The sequence below is a fragment of the Bos mutus genome, chromosome 17 (genome assembly GCF_027580195.1).
Source record: "Bos mutus isolate GX-2022 chromosome 17, NWIPB_WYAK_1.1, whole genome shotgun sequence".
NCBI lineage: Eukaryota > Metazoa > Chordata > Mammalia > Artiodactyla > Bovidae > Bos > Bos mutus.
Window position 1 is genome coordinate 38,023,345 of NC_091633.1, and position 21,844 is coordinate 38,045,188.

Sequence of the window (21,844 nt, forward strand, 5' to 3'; positions counted from 1 at the left end):
AGGGAGAGGATGGGAAGATTTGGGAGAATGACATTGAAACATGTATAATATCATGTATGAAACGAGTCGCCAGTCCAGGTTCGATGCACGATACTGGATGCTTGGGGCTGGTGCACTGGGATGACCCAGTGGGATGGTATGGGGAGGGAGGAGGGAGGAGGGTTCAGGATGGGGAAAACATGTATACCTGTGGCAGATTCATTTCAGTATTTGGCAAAACCAATACAATATTGTAAAGTTTAAAAATAAAATAAAAAAGTAGAAACAACAACAACAACAAAAATAAAGTGAAGTGGAGTCACTCAGTTATGTCTGACTCTGCAACCCCATGGACTGTACCCTACCTGGTTTCTGTGTGCATGGGATTTTCCAGGCAAGAATACTGTAGTGGGTTGCCATTCCCTTCTCCAGGAGATCTTCCTGACCCAGGGCTTGAACTTGGGTCTCCCGCATTGTAGGCAGACACTTTACTGTCGGAGCCACCAGGGAAGTCCCTTTTTTAGGTAGCTTTTAGAGTTTAGTACACAGCTATTAATATAACCTATTCTAATAGAATTGGTAGACCTGTGAAACCTGGATGCCTTATGTTCTTAAAAAGTAATGGGTTCTTCTAATATGTAAGGTTTAGTTTGCTAAAATCTAATAACCTTGTAAAAGATAACATTTTTTGTTTGAATTCTAGTTCGTCTAATCAAATGCTTTCAATCATGGCTTGTAGTTTTCCTGAAAAGTATTTGCCATTAGTATCATACAGGAAAATAATGAAAACTATATTCCTGAACATATTTGTTGTTTGGGATGTGAGGTATAAACCTCTAGGGATGTGCCTGAGAAGATACCTTAATCATAAGGAGAGTACCATATGCTGTTCTTTGGCCTTTCAAAGAATGAATGTACATTCAAAGGTGCTCTGGCATGTGAAAGAAGTGTGAGGCAGGCCGAACTCCCTAAAAGACTACACTCATTGCAGTGCTTCCTAGACACTGCTTTTTGAGGAAAGGAAAAAGGAAGTGTTTCATATGAAGGAAAAGACTTGGGAAGAAGAAACATCCATGATTTTCTGAGTGCCTCTTCTGTTTTCATTGCTTTTTAAATAAGAAGAAGGCAAATACATGTAAATGACCAAAAATACAAATGACCACAAGAGAGGAGTCAGGGTTCAGTCTACTTTGTTTTTACATCCGTTTTTTTTCTGGCGTGCATTTGTGTTTACAGTGTTCTCTGAAACAAACCTCCCATAATCACTTTTTTGGTAACTTCTTTACCAGTCGTTGTCTCACTTTTATGAAGTGGTTTGCATTAATTTGCATTTATAATCATTCCCTAAAATCATTCTAGAATGATTGAAACCACTTATAAAAAAGAAAATATTGAGGATATCTGTTGGTTTAGGGTGTTACTTATGATTGCTGAATTTTGCTTTTGACCAAGAGTGTATTGACATTTACATTCAGAAATATATCATTTTCTTTTTGTAATTAGAATACATATGGAGATAATAGTCTTTATTAATAATATTAATAAATATGTTTAATATTAATACATATTATTTTGAATATTTCTCTTTGAAGCTTAGAAAATTTTGGCATCAAAGGTAGATTTATTGCTGATTATACCTAATAATAAGGGATCTTCCTTCATAGCTCATTTGGTAAAGAATCTGCCTGAAAGGCAGGAGACCCAGGTTCGATCCCTGAGTCGGGAAGATCCCCTGGAGAAGGAAATGGCAACCCACTCCAGTATTCTTGCCTGGAGAATCCCATAGATGAAGGAGCCTGGCAGGCTACAGTCCATGGGGTCGCAAGAGTCAGACACAACTTAGCGACTAAACCACCACCACCATACCTAAAAATTGTATCATTTGTACCATTTATATCTAAACTAAAATAATTCTTCAGAACTCTATGCCCTAGAGAAAAAGAGACTGAACTCTAGTCTTTAAATTTATGCTTCTGGATTTTAAGAAAAAAGGAAGGAAATAAAATTACTATTTTATTCTTAATATTTTATTTTATTTCCTATTGTTAAATATATACAGCACAGTATTATATAGTGCATATAAATTTAATAATCTATATTTAGGGGGATTGCATATTCTAGTATCTGTTCCTTAATAGAATAAGTACATTCCTAAAAAATTTGCTCTACAACAACTTTCTATTTATTATATTCCCTGTGGCTCAGACAGTAAAGTGTCTGCCTTTACTGGGAGACACTAGTTCGATCAAACTGGAGACCCAGGTTCGATCCCTGGTCAGGAAGATCCTCTGGGGAAGGAAATGGCAACCCACTCCAGTACTCTTGCCTGGAAAATCCCATGGACAGAGGAACCTGGTAGGCTACAGTCCATGGGGTCGCAAAGAGTCGGACAGGACTGAATGACTTCACTTTCTCTTTCTTCCCAGAGATTTCCATTATAATATTAAAATTGTAAACCACTTTTTCTAGTTCTGACATTAACTATCGTAAAATCACATTTGTTTTTAAACATCTATATTCTTAAAAGCAATAGTTCTCCCATAAGATATTAACAGTGTTGAAATATTAATAGCGTTTTTTCAGTGTACTCAAGACCACAGTCTTTGGCAGATTGTCATTCTCGTCTTTCTTCACAAACCGTTCTCCAGTCATGGACAATCATATGAGCTTTAGTGGTTAGGCTACGCTGATGGCTGGTGTGGAACTGCACTGCCACTTCAAATGTTGTCTCCACATTAACAGTGTTTTTTCATCTTAGCCATTTACCTTCTTTAAACCTTACTATCTTCTCCAAAAGTCTTGATTTAGACATCTTTTAACATGTTGATCTTAAAAAATAATTCTGTTTTAATAGAGTATCTATTATATATGAATCATAAAAGCATCATTTTATAGGTAGGCATCCTAATAGTCATAAATGTTTTATTGGGCCCCAGAATTCTATAATCAGTTCTTGTTCTATAATGTTGAGGCAATTGACAAGTTCCAAAAATGTGAGTTTTAACAAGTGAATTTACATTCATTATTCCTAAAGATATGTCCTTCTTATAGTACTAAGTGTATGAGATAATTTCTTTGAAATATCATGAACCAACTACATTTGGTAGTTAAGGCTGTCACAATCTATGTCAGCCTTCTTCCCTGGGTTACATTTTCCCTTATCTCCAAGGACTTTTCTTTGGAATTTTTATCTTTGGCCTCAAGAAACATGGTGTTGGTTCAGGTTAACTCAGCGCCCAAGCACACCTGGGTGGTAAGCAGTTGGAGAAAGATTAAGAAATGATGGGGCTATCATATAAACACTTCTCCAATCCCTCTTTATATGAAAAAAAAAATGTCTTTTATTTGTCTTCCTAGTGGTTTCATTGTGACCCACATAATAATATGTGAAAAAGAGAACATCATTTAGATGATAGAAATAAAACATTCAGAGGCAAAGAGTTGAAATTGCTTATCATTCCCCAACTTTTCTTTGAGCACCATCCTGTGTTAAACCAGATTAATGTAAACTAGCAGAAAAGTAATATTAAATATGAGTATATGTGAATTTTCCTGGCCAGGCTTGTTTATTGGCTTCTTGATATAATTCCTGAATTTCAGAATCCAGACCTCAGCATGTACTTTAGATGAATGTTTTTAAAAATTTGAAATACAGAGAATATTATTATATACTTGGTTACTGGATGTTAAAGTTCTGAAATACATCTATATATAACATATTCTCTCCATTTTAATAATTCACCATGTAGGGAGGTATCTTAAGACCTTAAAGAAAGACTAGATCGGAGTTAAACCCTATACTTCCAATCCTTTGGTTCAGAAGAGTAGTTGCATACATATTTTCATGCTTTTGTACATTTTGTATTCCCTTAATGGAATTCCTGCCTGCTGACAAGCTCTAGCTTATTCTGTAAAGCTTAGTACAGGTGTCATATCCCCTAAGGCAACTTCCTGACCTTCCCACACTTAATCAAGTTGTTGTTTGCCTCCTTTGCACTCTCATCACTTTATGCACACTTACTGGAGCACTCTTTCTCAGTCACTAGGATCTAAATTTCTTGAGGGCAGAGACCAGATCTAATTATCTTTGTTTCTATTTAACCTGTATACAGTAGTTTATACCTAGTGTATGCTTAGTATGTGATTACTAAATACAAAGATAAATGACCATGGTAGGAATCATTGACTCAATGAATCCAGTTATACCCTGAGCTCAGGAACACATGTTCCATCCTTAATATGTATATTTTAGGTGATTATCAATCTGTGAGCATTATTGGGTATACAATATCCATATTTACCCATAGGTTAATAGAGTTGCTAAAGAAAAAAATTGTAGATAATTATCAACAAATACAACTATTTCTACTATGAGCAAGGCATTATGCCAAAGTTAGTTATGGGTTCTCTGTTATAGAAAAACTTTAACTTAGGTAGCAAGACATAAGCATATGAAAAGTGGTTATTGTATTGGTTTTGCCACACATCAACATGAATCTGCCACGTGTGTACACGTATTGTAAAGTGATTAGCCTCTAATTAAAATAAATAAATGTAAATTTTTTTAAAAAGTGGTTATATGCCTCTGCAGTTTTCAACATTAGTTCAAAATACAAGAGGTCATAAGAGATGCCAAATGATTTTACAGATCAGTTTAAAACCAGGAGAAGAACTACTGTATTGATTCCTGGTCATCTTAATGGTATGACAACTAACAAATCACCGTTCTCCATTTTAGGCAGCAGAAGTGCTGTACTGCAAAAATAACTAAAATTTGATATGGATTGTTTCACTAAAGCGGTGGTTTTCAACCAGAGGTGATTTTTCCCTCTGAGAGACATTTGACAGCATCCAGAAACATTTTTGTTTGTGGTCTGTGTGCTGTGCTGTGCTTAGTCACTCAGTCCTGTCTGACTCTTTGAGACCTCATGGACTGTAGCCCACCAGGCTCCTCTGTCCATGGGGATTCTCCAGGCAAGAATACTGGAGTGGATTGCCATGCCCTCCTCCAGGGGATCTTCCCAACCCAGGGACTGAACCCAGGTCTCCCTCATTGCAGAAGGATTCTTTACCATCTGAGCCACCAGGGAAGCTGTGTAGAGACCAGGGGTAGTGCTAAACATTCTGTGATGCACAGGATCGTTCCCCCATGACAAAGAATACTGTGGACCAAAATGTTAGCATGGCTGCGATTGAGAAACCCTGCTCAGTGGTGCAGTATAAAAACTCTTTTGTATTTTCCTTTCCTTTTACAGGAAATTTTATTCATCTGTAATTATTTCTATTTTGTTCATTGTTTATCATCTGCTCAGTTGTAAGTTTACCACAAGTGAGACCAGGAGCATACCCCCAGGGAACAGACCACACCGTAATTCAGTTCCTCATAAGTTGTTTCCTAAAAGAGCCTCCTTTTCTTTCTGCTAGAACCCTTCGGATGCCTTTTTTTTTTTTTTTTTTTAAGGCTTTTCCAGCCCATACTAACACCAGAAGTCTCCAACTTACACAGATCATATTCAGACCGAGTTTATAACCACAAGGTAGAAGTGCCCACAAATACTAAGATAGACTCTCCAAGGTGGCCATACCCTGAACAAGCTTTCTGCCACTATTTTTTTCTCTCTAGTTTTTCTCTCACTTTGACAACTGCTTCAGCCTTCATTCCTGATCTCTGCCTTCCCTTTGCCTGTGCTGACTTGTTGCCTGGATTGCTTCTGTGAGTTTGATCTGGACTAATTTTAATCTTAGCCATTTGCTAAGATCGGTTGAATATTGGAAATGCCCTCTTCCTAGGCAGCAGTCCCAGGATATTGTAACAATACTGTGATTATTCCCTTTTTTCAGAAATGCACACTGGTTTAAATGTTTAAGAGATGGGGAAGACAAGGTCTTGATGATGTGCACACCAACGTAACAGCTGAAGTGGTGGCTATATATCTCTGCTTCAGTAATAGCACTCTTGGCATTAATCCACTATCCAAATTAATTCCAGAAAAGTATGTGTCACATTTTGTTTCACCAGCTTTCCATCTCAGCATTAAAGATGAAGGCAAAAAACAAAGCAGTGTGCTTTATGTATCTAACCTCATCTAATTTCATAGTCATGGCCAGATTTCACAGAGATGAATAGAGGACTTTGAGGTATCAGTTTTCTTGTTAGATTTCCATCTTTGCTGTGTATGTTTAATAGAGCCAGCAGAATGAGAAAGGGTCTGAAGGGTACCTCTGTCTTTGCTTCCTCCTCCAGTGAAAGCACTTCCTGTCATAGATAGTGGACAAGGGTTAATAAAAGCAGTATTCACAGGAGTAAAAGAATAGCTATGCATGAAGGAAATCAGGTGTTACTGTAGGTGTGTTTATCAGAATTCTAACTTCTGTACTATGTAGTAGTGTTTGGAACATTTGTTGTTCATGTTTTATAGAATACCTGATTTCATTGTGTAATAAGAATGTTAATATGCCAGTTTATAGATGAACACTGCCTCAGGTTTCAAGATCCGTGCTTACACCTAGGTGTCAACCCTTTCACTGTGATGCTACAGAGGAGCTCCGTCTGTCACCTGAAAGCTGTCTGAAAGAGTTGTTGTTCAGTCACTCAGTCGTGTCCGACTCTTTGCGACCCCATGGACATGCCAAGCCTCCCTGTCCTTCACCATCTCCCAAAGCTTGCTCAAACTCATGTCCATTGAGTTGGTGATGCCATCCAACCATCTCGTCCTCTGTTATCCCCTTCTCCTCCTGCCTTCAATCTTTCCCAGCATCAGGGTCTTTTCCAATGAGTTGGCTCTTCACATCAGGTGGCCAAAAGATTGGAGCTTCAGCTTCAGCATCAGTCTTTCCAATGAATATTCAGTATTGATTTCCTTTAGGATGACTGGTTTGATCTCCTTGCCAGCCAAGGGACTCTCAAGAGTCTTCTTCAGCACAACAGTTCAAAAGCATTGATTCTTCAGTGCTCAGCTTTCTTTATGGTCCAACTCACACATCCATACATGACTACTGAAAACAACCATAGCTTTGACTAGAGAGACCTTTGTCAGATCTTGTCTCAAAGAGTACAGAGGTTGAAAAAATTGCTCCCATGTAAAACTTTACAGAGATGTCACTTTCTGCCTATAAATGCCCTCATCTTGCTATCTAGGAAGCACCTTTCAGGGACTGCTACCTTCTGGTAGATACGTATCAACCACATGCAATTTGACAGAAAAATTCACAAAAGTTAAGGTATGAGGATACTGTTTTCAGTTAGTCATTTAAAAGTGAAATTACAATTTGATTCATACAAGTGATATAGACCCTGTCACTAGATATTTTTGTCAAGTATTACCAGCAACACAATGTGTCACTTCTTTGAGAAGTGACCTTTGGGTAAAGGAGCTGATCATAGCCTCCTCAACTCATCCGGGGCTCTTTTTTTCTTTCAGAACTCCCTGGAGGCAGAAGGTTCCAATGTACCTACTGTACCAGGCAGTAAGCTGACAGAAAAGGTTTCACCCCTAAAGGGAGCCTGCAGTTGGCTCATGTGACTAAGCCTCTTAATGAGTCAGCTCTTTGCATCAGGTGGCCAAAGTATTTGAGTTTTGTCTTCAACATCAGTCCTTCGAATGAACACCCAGGACTAATCTCCTTTAAGATGGACTGGTTGGATCTCCTTGCAGTCCAAGGGACTCTCAAGAGTCTTCTCCAACACCACAGTTCAAAAGTATCAATTCTTCAGCACTCAGCTTTCTTTATAGTCCAACTCTCACATCCATACATGACCACTGGAAAAACCATAGCCTTGACCAGACGGACCTTTGTTGGCAAAGTAATGTCTCTGCTTTTTAATAATGCTGTCTAGGTTAGTCATAACTTTTCTTCCAAAGAGTAAGTGTCTTTTAATTTCATGGCTGCAATCACCATCTGCAGTGATTTTGGAGCCCCAAAAAATAGTCAGCCACTGTTTCCACTGCTTCCCTATCTATTTGCCATGAAGTGATGGGACCAGATGCCATGATCTTAGATTTCTGAATGTTGAGCTTTAAGCCAACTTTTTCACTCTCCACTTTCACTTTCATCAAGAGGCTTTTGAGTTCCTCTTCACTTTCTACCATAAGGGTGGTGTCATCTGCATATCTGAGGTTATTGATATTTCTCCCGGCAATCTTGATTCCAGCTTGTGTTTCTTCCAGTCCAGCGTTTCTCATGATGTACTCTGCATATAAGTTAAATAAGCAGGGTGATAATATACAGCCTTGACAAACTCCTTTTCCTATTTGGAACCAGTCTGTTGTTCCATGTCCAGTTCTAACTGTTGCTTCCTGACCTGCATACGGGTTTCTTAAGAGACAGGTCAGGTGGTCTGTTATTCCCATGTCTTTCATAATTTTCCACAGTTTATTGTGATCCACACAGTCAAAGGCTTTGGCATAGTCAATAAAGCAGAAATAGGTGTTTTTCTGGAACTCTTTTGCTTTTTTGATGATCCAGCAGATGTTGGCAATTTGATCTCTGGTTCCTCTGCCTTTTCTAAAACCAGTTTGAACATCTGGAAGTTCACAGTTCACATATTGCTGAAGCCTGCTTGGAGAATTTTGAGCATTACTTTACTACCATGTAAAATGAGTGCAATTGTGCGGTAGTTTGAGCATTCTTTGGCATTGCCTTTCTTTGAGGTTGGAATGAAAACTGACCTTTTCCAGGCCTGTGGCCACTGCTGAGTTTTCCAAATGTGCTGGCATATTGAGTGCAGCACTTTCACAGCATCATCTTTCAGGATTTGGAATAGCTCAACTGGAATTCCATCACGTCCACTAGCTTTGTTCGTAGTGATGCTTTCTAAGGCCCACTTGACTTCACATTCCAGGATGTCTGGCTCTAGGTCAGTGATCACACCATTGTGATTATCTGGGTCGTGAAGATCTTTTTTGTACAGTTCTTCTGTGTATTCTTGCCACCTCTTCTTAATGTCTTCTGCTTCTGTTAGGTCCATACTATTTCTGTCCTTTATCGAGCCCATCTTTGCATGAAATGTTCCCTTGGTATCTGTAATTTTCTTGAAGAGATCTCTAGACCTTCCCATTCTATTGTTTTCCTCTGTTTCTTTGCATTGGTCACTGAGGAAGGCTTTCTTATCTCTCCTTGGTATTGTTTGGAACTCTGCATTCAAACGGGTATATCTTTCCTTTTCTCCTTTGTTTTTTGCTTGTCTTCTTTTAACAGCTATTTGTAAGGCCTCCTCAGACAGCCATTTTGCATTTTGGCATTTCTTTTTCTTGGGGATGGTCTTGATGCCTGTTTATGTTTTATATGGTCTTTTATTATAAGGGATTTTTTTCACTTTAATGTAACTTAGTTTATCAATCTTTTCCTTTTTGTGTTATGTCTTCTTGAAGAAATCCTTCTGTGTACCCAAAATCATATTTTTTAATGAAATTCTCTCAAGTTTTACTTTTTATATTTGGGCTTTTGATCAATCTGGCATTTTTGATGTAATAATCAGTGCTGCAATGAATATAGTCATGCATCCCCTCATGTGATATACACTGTCCAACATAGAGACTACTAGTCACCTAACTATTTAAATTGATTAAAATTAAAGAAAAAATTTTAAGTTCCGTTCTTCATTCTCACAGTAGCCACATCTCAAGTGCTCAGTAGTCCTTTGTGGCTGATGACCACGCTATTGGAGAGCACACTTACACAATAGCTCAACACTGCAGTAAGTGGTTCTTTGCTCTTCAGGTCTTTACCAATACTCTCTTCTTAGTGGGTTTTAATTTTCTTTTTTTAATTTATTCTTGCTTGCCCTGGGTCTTCATTGCTGCATGCAGGCTTTCTCTAGTTGTGTGCAGGAGCTACTCTCTGTTGCAGTATGTGAGCGTCTCATTGCAGTAGCTTCTCTTGTTGTGAAGCACAGACTCTAGGCATGCAGGCTCAGTAGTCGTGGTACATGGGCTTAGTTGCTGTGCGGCGTTTGGGGTAGGGATCGAACTAGTGTCCACTGCATTGGCAGGCAGATTCTGGTCCATACGGTACCATCAGGGAAGCCTTTGGTGGGTTTTGATTCCAGTTTCTGGCCTCCTGAACATAAGCATGTTGAAAAGGCAGCTGGTTTTTTATCTATCAATAGCTTCTTCCAGGAATTAAAGCTGCTCCCAAGTGAAAAGCTACGCTAAATACAGGTCTTATCTCTATAGTCCTCCTTCCACATCTTGGCTTTGTTATTACTTTTTAGTTCTCTAATTGCTTCAGCTAGATATTTTTCTCCAATTTTTCTAGTTATTCTGAACAGGAGAGTTTCTTCAAATGACCTAGACTCCCATTAGTAAGAATGCAGCTACCCAGTGTTCAAGCTTACATTTCTTAACTAAAATTTGTTCATTTATATATAAAGGTTTGATTCTTTTAGCCTTAATTTTGAGCTCATGCTATTTAAATTAAATATATTTTCTTTTTAAGTCAATGTATTTTTCTTCCCAAATCCAGATTGGGATTTACCTAATCTACCTTTGATTAGGTCTGTTAAGTAAATAACCTAGTCCATTTAAAGTTATACCATATTTGGTATTAACTTTAAACATAAGCACGCTGCTGCTGCTAAGTCACTTCAGTCGTGTCCAGACTCTGTGTGAGCCCATAGATGGCAGCCCACCAGGCTCCCCCATCCCTGGGATTCTCCAGGCAAGAACACTGTAGTGGGTTGCCATTTCCTTCTCCAAAACATAAGCATAAATTATAATAAATATTTGCTTAATATTTCTAAGGCATTCATGTGAATAAATAATGAATAAGTCTAGGCTTTATCTGAAAAAGTACATTGTTCATTTTTTAAAATATGTTTTGCTTGCTCATTGAATAACTTTATATATTCTGAGGATACCAGCAAACTCCATGTAAATACAAATACTCTTGGAAACATGAAACTTTCTAGTAAAACTTTGCTGAAGCACAATTTTGTGAGGAGACTTATAAACTTTGCAGATTAACACAGTGACAACCCAACTTGGAGCATTAAAACCAAACTGCCTAATAACAAATGTCAATAAAGCTATCATGTGCATCTAACATTAACATACTTGGTGACATTAATGCAGTGCTACCAACTGTAAAATACTGCAGGCTTCAGTACACTCAGCATATAGGAAATTGAAAACAGCATTCTTAATGTTTCTGTTTTTTTAAATACTCTTTAATGTTACAAGATTTTAATATATTTACCCATAGGAAGTTTTGACCTATAATACAATATGCAGACAATATAAGATTGAAGATAACTGTTAGTACTGGTTATTCCTAATAAACTTTGTTGCTGAATGTTATAGTAAATAACAATCTTCACTTTAAAGTACCACAGATGGAAGTAAAGCATAATACTTAACAGCTAATTAAGAATCCATCTGCAATGCAGGAGACCCCTGTTCCATTCCTGGGTTGGGAAGATCTGCTGGAGAAGGGATAGGTACCCACTCCAGTATTCTTGGGCTACCCTTGTGGCTCAGCTGGTAAAGAATCCACCTGCAAGGTGGGAGACCTGGGTTCGATCGCTGGGTTGGAAAGACTGAGAAGAGAAAGGCTACCCACTCCAGTATTCTGGCCTGGAGAATTCCATGGACTATACAGTCCATGGGGTCGCAAAAAGTCAGCCAGGACTGAGTGACTTTCACTTTCACTAGTTACTGTATCACTTGGGCCAATTTACTTAATCTCTGTAAATTTCTTTCTCATTTATAATAATAGTCCATGCTATGGCAAAGAGACATGACAGAGTGACTTTCACTTTCACTTCACTTTCTTAATAAATGATTTAGCATTTTAAAGCATTTAATAAGGCTGAAGTATTTAGTATACCTTTGTTTCTTAATAAAAATGTGGGAAATATAGAATTTTATTTCATTAACATTTGAACCAGACTTGACGTCTTTAAAATATGCCTCAAAATTTAGAAGTATAGAAATGTCATCACTTATACAAATAAGAAAAAACTAACACATGTATACTCCATCTCAGTCATTCCTGAAAACAGACTACACAACAAATTTACATTTTTAAGCCAAGAAGACTTTAAAATATAAAGCGGAGGAAAGGAAACTTAATGGCCTCAGAACTAATGTCTTCTGTGTATTGAAAGGAAAGTTCTAGCGTAATAGGGCAAGTATTCTTCTGTCAGCCTCTCAGTTTACTTTCCACTGATTTTTAGAGTGAGAAAGTAATTCATTCTCTGTACTTTATTGAATCATAAGGCTATATTAAACAACTTGAAATAACATATAAAATGTCTTATGTGGACTTCAGTCTTTGAGGGACAAACTAATCATCAAATTTCTTTGTACAAGTTTACAGGATTGTACTTTTTCCATGTTAATACGTAACATTATGCTGCTTTATTTTCTATTTTACCATGTTGTATAAGTGGCTCTTAGAAATTTTAAAGAATTTGTGCAATTCAGTATTTGTTCTTGGGTAGCTTTGGGAAATGGAAGTCAGGATAATGCCAGAGGAAATCATCTGCTTTTCTTCCAGAAGGAATACAAGTATTTGCAGGGAAAATACAAGTTCAGATATAAGGGCTAGAGAAAAATTCATTGAAACCTCAGTCCCACTTTTTATAATAATTTTTCTTAGGGATACCCTAAGACTGAGCCATTTTAAAAATATATATTTTCTCTATAAGAAAGGGCAAATCTGTCTTATTGAATAATATAAAATCTAAGAGATTTGGAAAATTCGAAAAATTATTAAGAAAATTTATCAGTATTTTGATTGCATTTCAATTACGAAATATATTTATGAATAATGTTTAAATTTTTAAATAATTCAAAATTGATGATCAGTGCATGACTTTAAACATGAGATTTCCTAGCTTTGTGGTGATGATAGAATCGAAGTTCCTAGGCTTGTGGGAGGCAGATGCTTGTGGGAAAGACTGGTACTTATTAGCAGTAGTAGAAGTAGTAATAAAAATAATGATTTCTTAGAATAATACTCCTTACTTAATTGCCATCTATTTACCAATTTTCTTTTAAGATGCTCCTCCTAATATTATTATTCTTAAATAGCAAATAGGGAAAATAAGAGAAAAACAAGTCAAATGGCTTTAAATCTTTGTTTTTCCATTTATTCCCTCATTAGTTTATTCATTTCCCTCCTGGTTTCTAAAAGAATATTAAACTATAATAGCTCAATGATAGACATCATATGGTGATGCTTAAACAAGTGACAAAGCAAAACAAAAGCATGAATATTTTACACACTTCTCTCATCACTGAGGCGTTATGTCAGTTAGTCAAACACAAAATAAGTCAAACCAATTTGTTTTATGTAAACAGAGCGTAATCCAAGTCATTCCCTTTTCTCACAGTATTTGCTATCCTGAGAATTGAGTCTGAATCATGTTGAAGCCAGTTTATAAGATACACATCAAAATGTATCATAAATATAAAGCTCCATGAGGTCAGTTTTATAAATTTCACATTGTATTTTTTTGTAATACTTAAAATAGTTTAAAGCTTCAATTAAGAAACCTCAGATTCAATTAAAAGTAATAACTTTTGGATGAAAGAATACACAGTACATGTCAAGAGACAGAGTTTGAGTTTATGAATGTGCAGATATACAGTGATGTTTTTAAAATCTAGATTAGAAAATTGATATAAAATCCAAGTTTAACAGCATATCTTATTAAGATAGGAATCTTAATCCTCTATGAAAAGAAAAACAAAACAAAGCCCGGATAAGAGGTTTCTTTTGGTGGTGATCTACGAGGTATTAGGGATACGATTTCCCTCTTGTTCTGCTGTCTCCATGTCCCTCAGTCATCATAGGTAGCCCATCACTTCAATAACTCTTCCTGTCAGTATTGGTGGCGACAGCCAGTCTGACCCGAAAAGAAACCAACACTCCTTCCCAACCTGGAAATGTTGGTAATTTATTTCACCAGCTCCTACCCCCTACAACTGCCCCCCTCACTGCCCCCCAGCAGCAGGCTTTGTTTATTTAAAATACAGAATACCTCTCTCAAGTGTAAGCTGATTGGATTCTTCAAGTACTAATCAACTTAACGTAGTTTTCCTGAACATTACACATAAAAAGAAAAAGACTACAATTTTTTTTCCCCCCACATTAGACCATTACTTCTGAGCCATTCTACTTCTTTAAAGAATTTCTTATAGTGGATGTTGTAATAGGAATTGTTTTATTTGCTATTTGTTGGTCAGGTATAACTAGGTGCAGAGATTGGCTGAGGAAAAGTAAAGAGAAATTACAGAAGCGTACTTCTGAGGCTCTCAAAGTTCATTACTGTTTAACACTATTAGAAACAAAATAACTGACATTTCCTTTCCCAGCCCTATATATAGTGTTTGTAATATGCTTGTCATGGTGTCTTTACTATTCATGGATTTATAGGAGCCATTTTTCTGGCAATCCAAAACTCTTTCTTAAACATAAAACATTGAATAAAATAAAAGTTGAAAACATTATTAATACTATTAGGCAAAAATGCTGTTCATTAGCTTCAGAGAAGGTGATGTCATCAATATTAACAGTGGCACTTGCTTTAAAAGAATAAGTATCCTACTCCTGTTTCTCATTAGAATACAAGCAAGAGTACTAACAAAGTCTTGTTTGCAATAATCAATCATTTGAAAGACTTGTCTAAATCTATTAGATTTACACACTTTATATTGGCCATATTCAAGTTTATTATGAGTAGTCAAATACAGTTAAAGTATATATTAAACCCACCATTTCAGCCAGTACAACAATTGAGAGGGGCACTGATTCTCTTATTTTAGACATTAGCCCAAACATTAATGTTTGTTATAATTATATATTTTCCATTCAGTTCAGTTCAGTTCAGTCGCTCAGTCGTGTCCAACTCTTTGCGACCCCATGAATCGCACCACGCCAGGCCTCCCTGTCCATCACCATCTCCCGGAGTTCACTCAGACTCACGTGCATTGAGTCATCATTTCTGTTACTTCTTAAATCTACCTCTTGGTTAAGAGAACATAGACATTTGCATGTTACTGTAAAGACAAGATAAAAAAAGAAAATACATATTAAAGTCCCAATTAGGCTCCCTGACCATGCTCACTGGTTTCACACTAGGTTTCTTTTTTATAAGCCTTATGTACTTCACTTTCATGGATGAGTTCACAGTGTTAATTAACTCTGTTAAGAGTTTTTGAGTGGTGAATTGCAAATTCTATTTAAATAGCATTAGCAATAGAAACTCTGGGATTTTGAAGCCCCCAACATAATGGTGCATTAAGAGGATAATAAAAACCAATTTGAAAGTATCTCGCCTACAGTTGCCCAAGCCTCCTTTCCCTATACCATGGGCCCATTTTGCTTGGTATTATGATATGTGTGTCTGATTGTATATCTGTGTGTTTTCTATTACTTGTTCTAAAGCAAAATAAGAAAGAGGTGGGAGGAGACAGATTAAGGAATGTGTTGACATTTGTGGGGATTAGATCCAGGACATGAGGGGTAAACTGGAATTCTGGGACTTCTGGTGTTAGTATGACATAACATAGGTGAAGGGCAACATGAAATTAGTGTTAGTAGATTCAAGGCATAAATTGTAGTGGCGCCACTGTGAAGGGTGGGAGAAGGGAAGATCGGGTATTGGGGGCTTCCTCTTGAGCCCATTTATAAACGTAAATGGTCTTAGTAAGTGAACCTGAATCCCAGTGTACAGAACTCATGCTTAACCTGGAGTGGGGAGGAAGCCTTCATGTGAGAGCTTGTGCTCAGTAGTGAAGTCGTGTCCAACTCTTTGCAACAAACACAATGGACTATAGCCTGCAGGCTCTTCTGTCCATGGGGATTCTCCAGGCAAGAATACTAGAGTGGGTTGCCATGCCCTTCTCCAGGGGATCTTCCCAACCCAGGGATTGAACCCAGGTCTCCCGCATTGCAGATGGATTCTTTACCATCTGAGCCACCAGGGAAGCCCACCATGTCAGGGCTACTCCTCCTCTTATAGGTCAGGGCTATTCCCTGACATCTGTGAGTTATAGACATTCTGGATCAGTAAATAGATGACAGGTATAAATCTAGAGTCTGGTCAGGTATATAAAGATACAAATTTTGAGCTCTCCAAACATCAAATATAAAGTAATGTTAATGTTTATTATACAAAAGGACTTTTAAACAAACTGAACTTGGAGAATTTAGATGACCCACAGAGACGCTAATTTTCATTATGAGTAATAGCATAATTGTTATTCCTGGTCGCTCACATGGTAAAGAATCTGCCTGCAATACGGGACACCCAGGTTTGATCCCCAGGACAGGAAGATCCCCTGGAACAGGGAATGGCAACCCACTCTGGTATTCTTGCCTGGAGAATCCCATGGACAGAGGAGCCTTGCAGGCTATAGTCCAAGGGGTTGCACAGAGTTGGGCATGACTTAGCAACTAACACACACTAAGAGACTAAAATGTAGCTCTACATAGATAATGTCACATTGTTTTCCACATTAAAATTTTAAATTTGTCATCTTATAAGCACTAGATAAAATACAGAATGTTTTTTCAATGATATACCCAGGTTTCTAATGTTTTATCTGTTGTCTTTCCTACAAATCTACTTATGGATCCACCAATCCTCATGGCAGAGTGTATAAAATATCAACCTACATCTACTTCTGCTTTATTGACTATGCCAAAGCCTTTGACTGTGTGGATCACAATCAACTGTGGAAAATTCTGAAAGAGATGGGAATACCAGACCACCTGATCTGCCTCTTGAGAAATTTGTATGCAGGTCAGGAAGCAACAGTTAGAACTGGACATGGAACAACAGACTGGTTCCAAATAGGAAAAGGAGTATGTCAAGGCTGTATATTGTCACCATTTATTTAACTTCTATGCAGAGTATATCATGAGAAACGCTGGACTGGAAGAAACACAAGCTGGAATCAAGATTTCCGGGAGAAATATCAATAACCTTAGATATGCAGATGACACCACCCTTATGGCAGAAAGTGAAGAGGAACTCAAAAGCCTCTTGATGAAAGTGAAAGTGGAGAGTGAAAAAGTTGGCTTAAAGCTCAACATTCAGAAAACGAAGATCACGGCATCTGATCCCATCTCACTTCATGGGAAATTGATGGGGAAACAGTGGAAACAGTGTCAGACTTTATTTTTCTCTGGGCTCCAAAATTACTACAGATGGTGACTGCAGCCATGAAATTAAAAGACGCTTACTCCTTGGAAGAAAAGTTATGACCAACCTAGATAGCATATTCAAAAGCAGAGACATTACTTTGCCAACAAAGGTTCGTCTAGTCAAGGCTATGGTTTTTCCTGTGGTCATGTATGGATGTGAGAGGTGGACTGTGAAGAAGGCTGAGCGCCGAAGAATTGATGCTTTTGAACTGTGGTGTTGGAGAAGACTCTTGAGAGTCCCTTGGACTGCAAGGAGATCCAACCAGTCCATTCTGAAGGAGATCAGCCCTGGGATTTCTTTGGAAGGAATGATGCTAAAGCTGAAACTCCAGTACTTTTGGCCACGTCATGCGAAGAGGTGACTCATTGGAAACGCCTCTGATGCTGGGAGGGATTGGGGGCAAGAGGAGAAGGGGTCGACAGAGGATGAGATGGCTGGATGGCATCACTGACTCGATGGACATGAGTCTGAGTGAACTCCGGGAGTTGGTGATGGACAGGGAGGCCTGGCGTGCTGCGATTCACGGGGTCGCAAAGAGTCGGACATGACTGAGCGACTGATCTGATCTGATCTGATCTGATCCTTATTTTGTATGAAATATTTACCTAAACCAGGCTTTGGTTTTCTTCTGCACTACATTTTTTAAAGTTATTTCCACATACATACATTTAGCCTGGTTCATCCAGTTCAGTATTCTTTCTTGGAAAACCCCATGGACAGAGGAACCCAGTTATAATCCATGGGGTCACACAGAGTGGAACACAACTTAGTGACTGAACAACAACAAAAGAAATGAAAAATATCTTTAGGTTCCTTAAAACTACTTTTTTGATTCTTTGTCCTTATATCTCGCTCTTTTTATTGATATGTGGAGCAAGAATGATTTTTCTCTTTTCCAGACTTTGAAATGAGAGATATGTAGCAATTCACATTATGATTATTTATGAGATGAACTTAAATATACAGGATCTTAGTACATACTGATCTTCCCTGGTGGCTTAGCTGGTAAAGAATCCTCCTGCAGTTTTGGAAACCTGGGTTCGATCTCTGGATCAGGAAGATCCCCTGGAAAAGGGAGCAGCTACCCTCTCCAGTATTCTGTCCTGGAGAATTCCATGGACTATCCATGGAGTTGCAAAGAGTCGGACACAATTGAGCAACTTTCACTTTCTTTAGTACATACCAGCCCTAATTAAATGAATACATAAAACATTGTCACCAATTATTCTGTTCCAGAGAAAAGTCCACATTCTGTGTATTAATTTGTTTTCTACCATAGCCATTTCATATGGGACTCAGAATTATGAGAGGAAGTGCATTTATTTTCTCTACTCTAATTGTACATCATCTTGAAAGCCTGAAGGTATGTCGTGTTCAAAATAGCAGTTTGTGTTGTTGTTCAGTACATACCGATAACACACTGGTAAAAAGCTGTGGGTACCTGAGGGGCTAATGCAGGTGTCATGTTAAAACATTTATTTGAAGAGATAACTTGTGTTTGCCCAGGGTTGCCCATTTGGGAATGCTCCTGTGCATACCATAAGCTTGGCCCTCAGTTTGTCCCTGCTCATAGTTTGGAGTGGCTCCTTTCATTGTTTGAATTTGGTTGCATTGAAAAAGCAAGCCTGTTTCTTCATTGTAAAAAGAAAGTGCTTGTCCAAGCACGTTGCATGTTGGCAGTTTAGAGTCTGCTCTTTTGCTGTCTGGAACTTGGACAACTTTTTAACCTCTCCAAGGCAAGGTAGCTGTGACAAGGTGTCAGTTACTTTAAAAAAGTAAATAAATCACGGGCTTTGAGTTTCGGTGTAATAATAAAGATCCAATGTCCTCACATGAGTTTCTCATTCCATGATTTTGAATCATATTTTTTGTAGTGAATGCTCTACCTTCAAAGTAAAACTTTAAATAAAAGAAAAAGCACAGGTTGAAGAGCAGAGCATTCTGAGAGGAAGATTTTTAAGAATTAACAATGAAAGAACAGTGTGTTAACTTTAATAAAGTGAACTAAAGAACAACAAAAAAAATTAAAGATGTATTTGAAATTTAATCTTTCCTAGCTTGTTTTCTTTACCAAATCAGGAAATCCCAGGATAGCTATAGTGTGAGCATCGTGGTACTAGAGGGTGTGACTTTCAGTGCTTAAAATATTTTGTAAGCCAGGTAGTCACTTGCTGTAAATTCACCAAAGACAAATTTCCATGAATAATTCTAAACTTACTCTATAGAACAATACCTCAAAAACTGACAAATTCAGAGGTAAAAGTCTTTATGACTTAACTCTGTTGATTGGCTAATATCAAACAGCAGTCTACATTTGCCAGATTCCCTCCAAAATCATAAACTGTACTTTTTTAAGAAAGAAAATAAAAACACTAATCATTAATTAAATAAAGAGATTGTTTGCCTGATAACAAAGTGGTCTGCAAATATATGAAGCTTGATTTTGCTAATCTTTACCAATTTTCAGGCTATCCTGGGGGCTCAGCCTAAAGAATCTGTCTGCGATGCAGGAGATACCAGTTTGATTTCTTGTCGGGAAGATCCCCTGGAGAAGGGCACGGCAATCCACTCCAGTATTCTTGCCTGGAGAATCCCCATGGGCAGAGGAGCCTGGCAGGCTACAGTCCACAGGGTCGCGAAGAGTTAGACACAGCTGAACACCCACACCAATTAATTTCCAGGGTTTTTCAACTATGTGTAATAGAAGAATGATACCTTGATGAGCAAAAATTATGTTTCACTTTTAGTTTCATTTGTTCTTATAACCTCAACAAAATATTTCTACTTAGCAGTTTGCCAAACTTATTTCAGTATTTCTTGCTTTTACTATTTAATGCTAGGGTAATATTCTGGACTTAATATTGTGCCAGAATACTATATATATTACATTTTGTTTTTCACTGTTTAAAAACAATAGGCTAATAACACATGAGAGCATTCGTCTATCAACTTTTTTATTATATGTTCCTGTGATTACCTTTTAGCGTGAACCACCAATATATGCTTGCTTGATAAGTTTCTTAGTCATGTCGGACTCTTTGTGACCCTCTGGACTGTAGCCTGCCAGGCTCCTCTGTCCATGGGGATTCTCCAGGCAAGAATACTGGAGTGGGTGGCCATACCCTTCTCCAGGGGATCTTCCCGACCCAGGGATCAAACGTGCGTCTATTATGTCTCCTGCATTGGCAGGCAGATTCTTTACCATTAGCGCCACTTGAGAAACCCAAATAAGTGTAGTCTAATTAACACTATTATGCCCATAACAGTATCCTGGTTTTAGTAGTATTCTGCAGTTATATGAAACACCACCACTGGGGGAGTTGGTGAAAGGTTCATGGAAGTCTATGTACTGTTTCTTACAGTTGTCTGTAAGCCTATAACTATGTTAAAATAAAAAGTTAAAAATAAGAGGAAAGAGAAAAATGATCCAGTGGGTATAAAAATAAGACAATTCAGTACAGTCACTCAGTCGTGTCCAACTCTTTGCGACCCCATGGGCTACAGCATGCTAGGCTAGGTTTCCCTGTCCATCATCAACTCCCAGAGCTTACTCAAACTCATGTCCAATGAGTCAGTGATGCCATCCAACCATCTCATTGTCTGTCATCCCTTTCTCTTCCTTAAGTCTTTCCCAGCATCAGGGTCTTTTCCAATGAGTCAGTTCTTTGCATCAGGTGGCCAAAGTATTGGAGTTTCAGATTTTGCATCAGGCCTTCCAATGAATATTCAGGACTGATTTCCTTTAGGATTAACTGTTTGGATCTCTTTGCAGTCCAAGAGACTGTCAAGAGTCTTCTCCAACACCACAGTTCCAAAGCATCAATTCTTCACCACTCACCTCTCTTCATAGTCCAACTCTCACATCCATACAAGACTACTGGAAAAACCATAGCTTTGACTAGATGGACCTTTGTTGGCAAAGTAACGTCTCTGCTTCTTAATATACTGTTTAGGTTGGTCATAACTTCTCTTCCAAGGAGCAAGCGTCTTTTAATTTCATGGCTGTCGTCACCATCTGCAGTGATTTTAGAGCCCAAGGAAATAAAGTCTCTCACTATTTCCATTGTGTCCCCATGTATTTGCCGTAACGTGATGGGACTGGATGCCATGATCTTTGTTTTCTGAATGTTGAGTTTTAAGCCAACTTTTTCACTCTCTTCTTTCACTTTCATCAAGAGGCTTTTTAGTTCCTCTTCACTTTCTGCCATAAGTGTGGTGTCACCTGCATGTCTGAGGTTATTGATATTTCTCCTGGCAGTCTTGATTCCGGTTTGTACTTCATCTAGCTGGCATTTCGCATAATGTACTCTACATATACATTAAATAAGCAGGGTGACAGTATACAACCTTGACATACTCCTTTCCTGATTTGCAACCAGTCTGTTGTTCCATCTCCAGGTCTAACTGTTGCTTCTTGACCTGCATACATATTTCTCAGGAGGCAGGTCAGGTGGTCTTGTATTACCATCTCTTTAAGAATTTACCACAGTTTTTTGTGATCCACACAGTCAAAGGCTTTAGCGTAGTCAATAAAGTAGAAGTAGATGTTTGTTTGGAACTCTCTTGCTTTTTCGATGATACGGTGAATATTGGCAATTTGATCTCTGCCTTTTCTAAATCCAGCTTGAACATCTGAAAGTTCACAGTTCACGTGCTGTTGAAGCCTGGCTTGGAGAATTTTGAGCATTACTTTGCTAGCATATGAGA

At 38.0% G+C, this 21,844-nt stretch overlaps 1 protein-coding gene across 9 annotated transcripts in view; it reads left to right on the forward strand.

The window, feature by feature from the left end:
• Positions 1–21,844, forward strand: part of AFG2A (AFG2 AAA ATPase homolog A) — a 379,428-nt gene that overhangs the window by 196,819 nt on the left and 160,765 nt on the right. Inside the window, exon 15 of one of the 9 annotated variants that reach the window (XM_070386493.1) lies at positions 16,584–17,259. The exons of the other annotated variants lie outside the window; for them this stretch is intronic. Within the exon in view, the coding sequence (XP_070242594.1) occupies positions 16,584–16,592 (9 nt within the window). The 3' untranslated portion in view covers positions 16,593–17,259. Of the gene's footprint in view, positions 1–16,583; positions 17,260–21,844 lie in introns of those variants that run through there. 9 annotated transcript variants of the gene reach the window in all.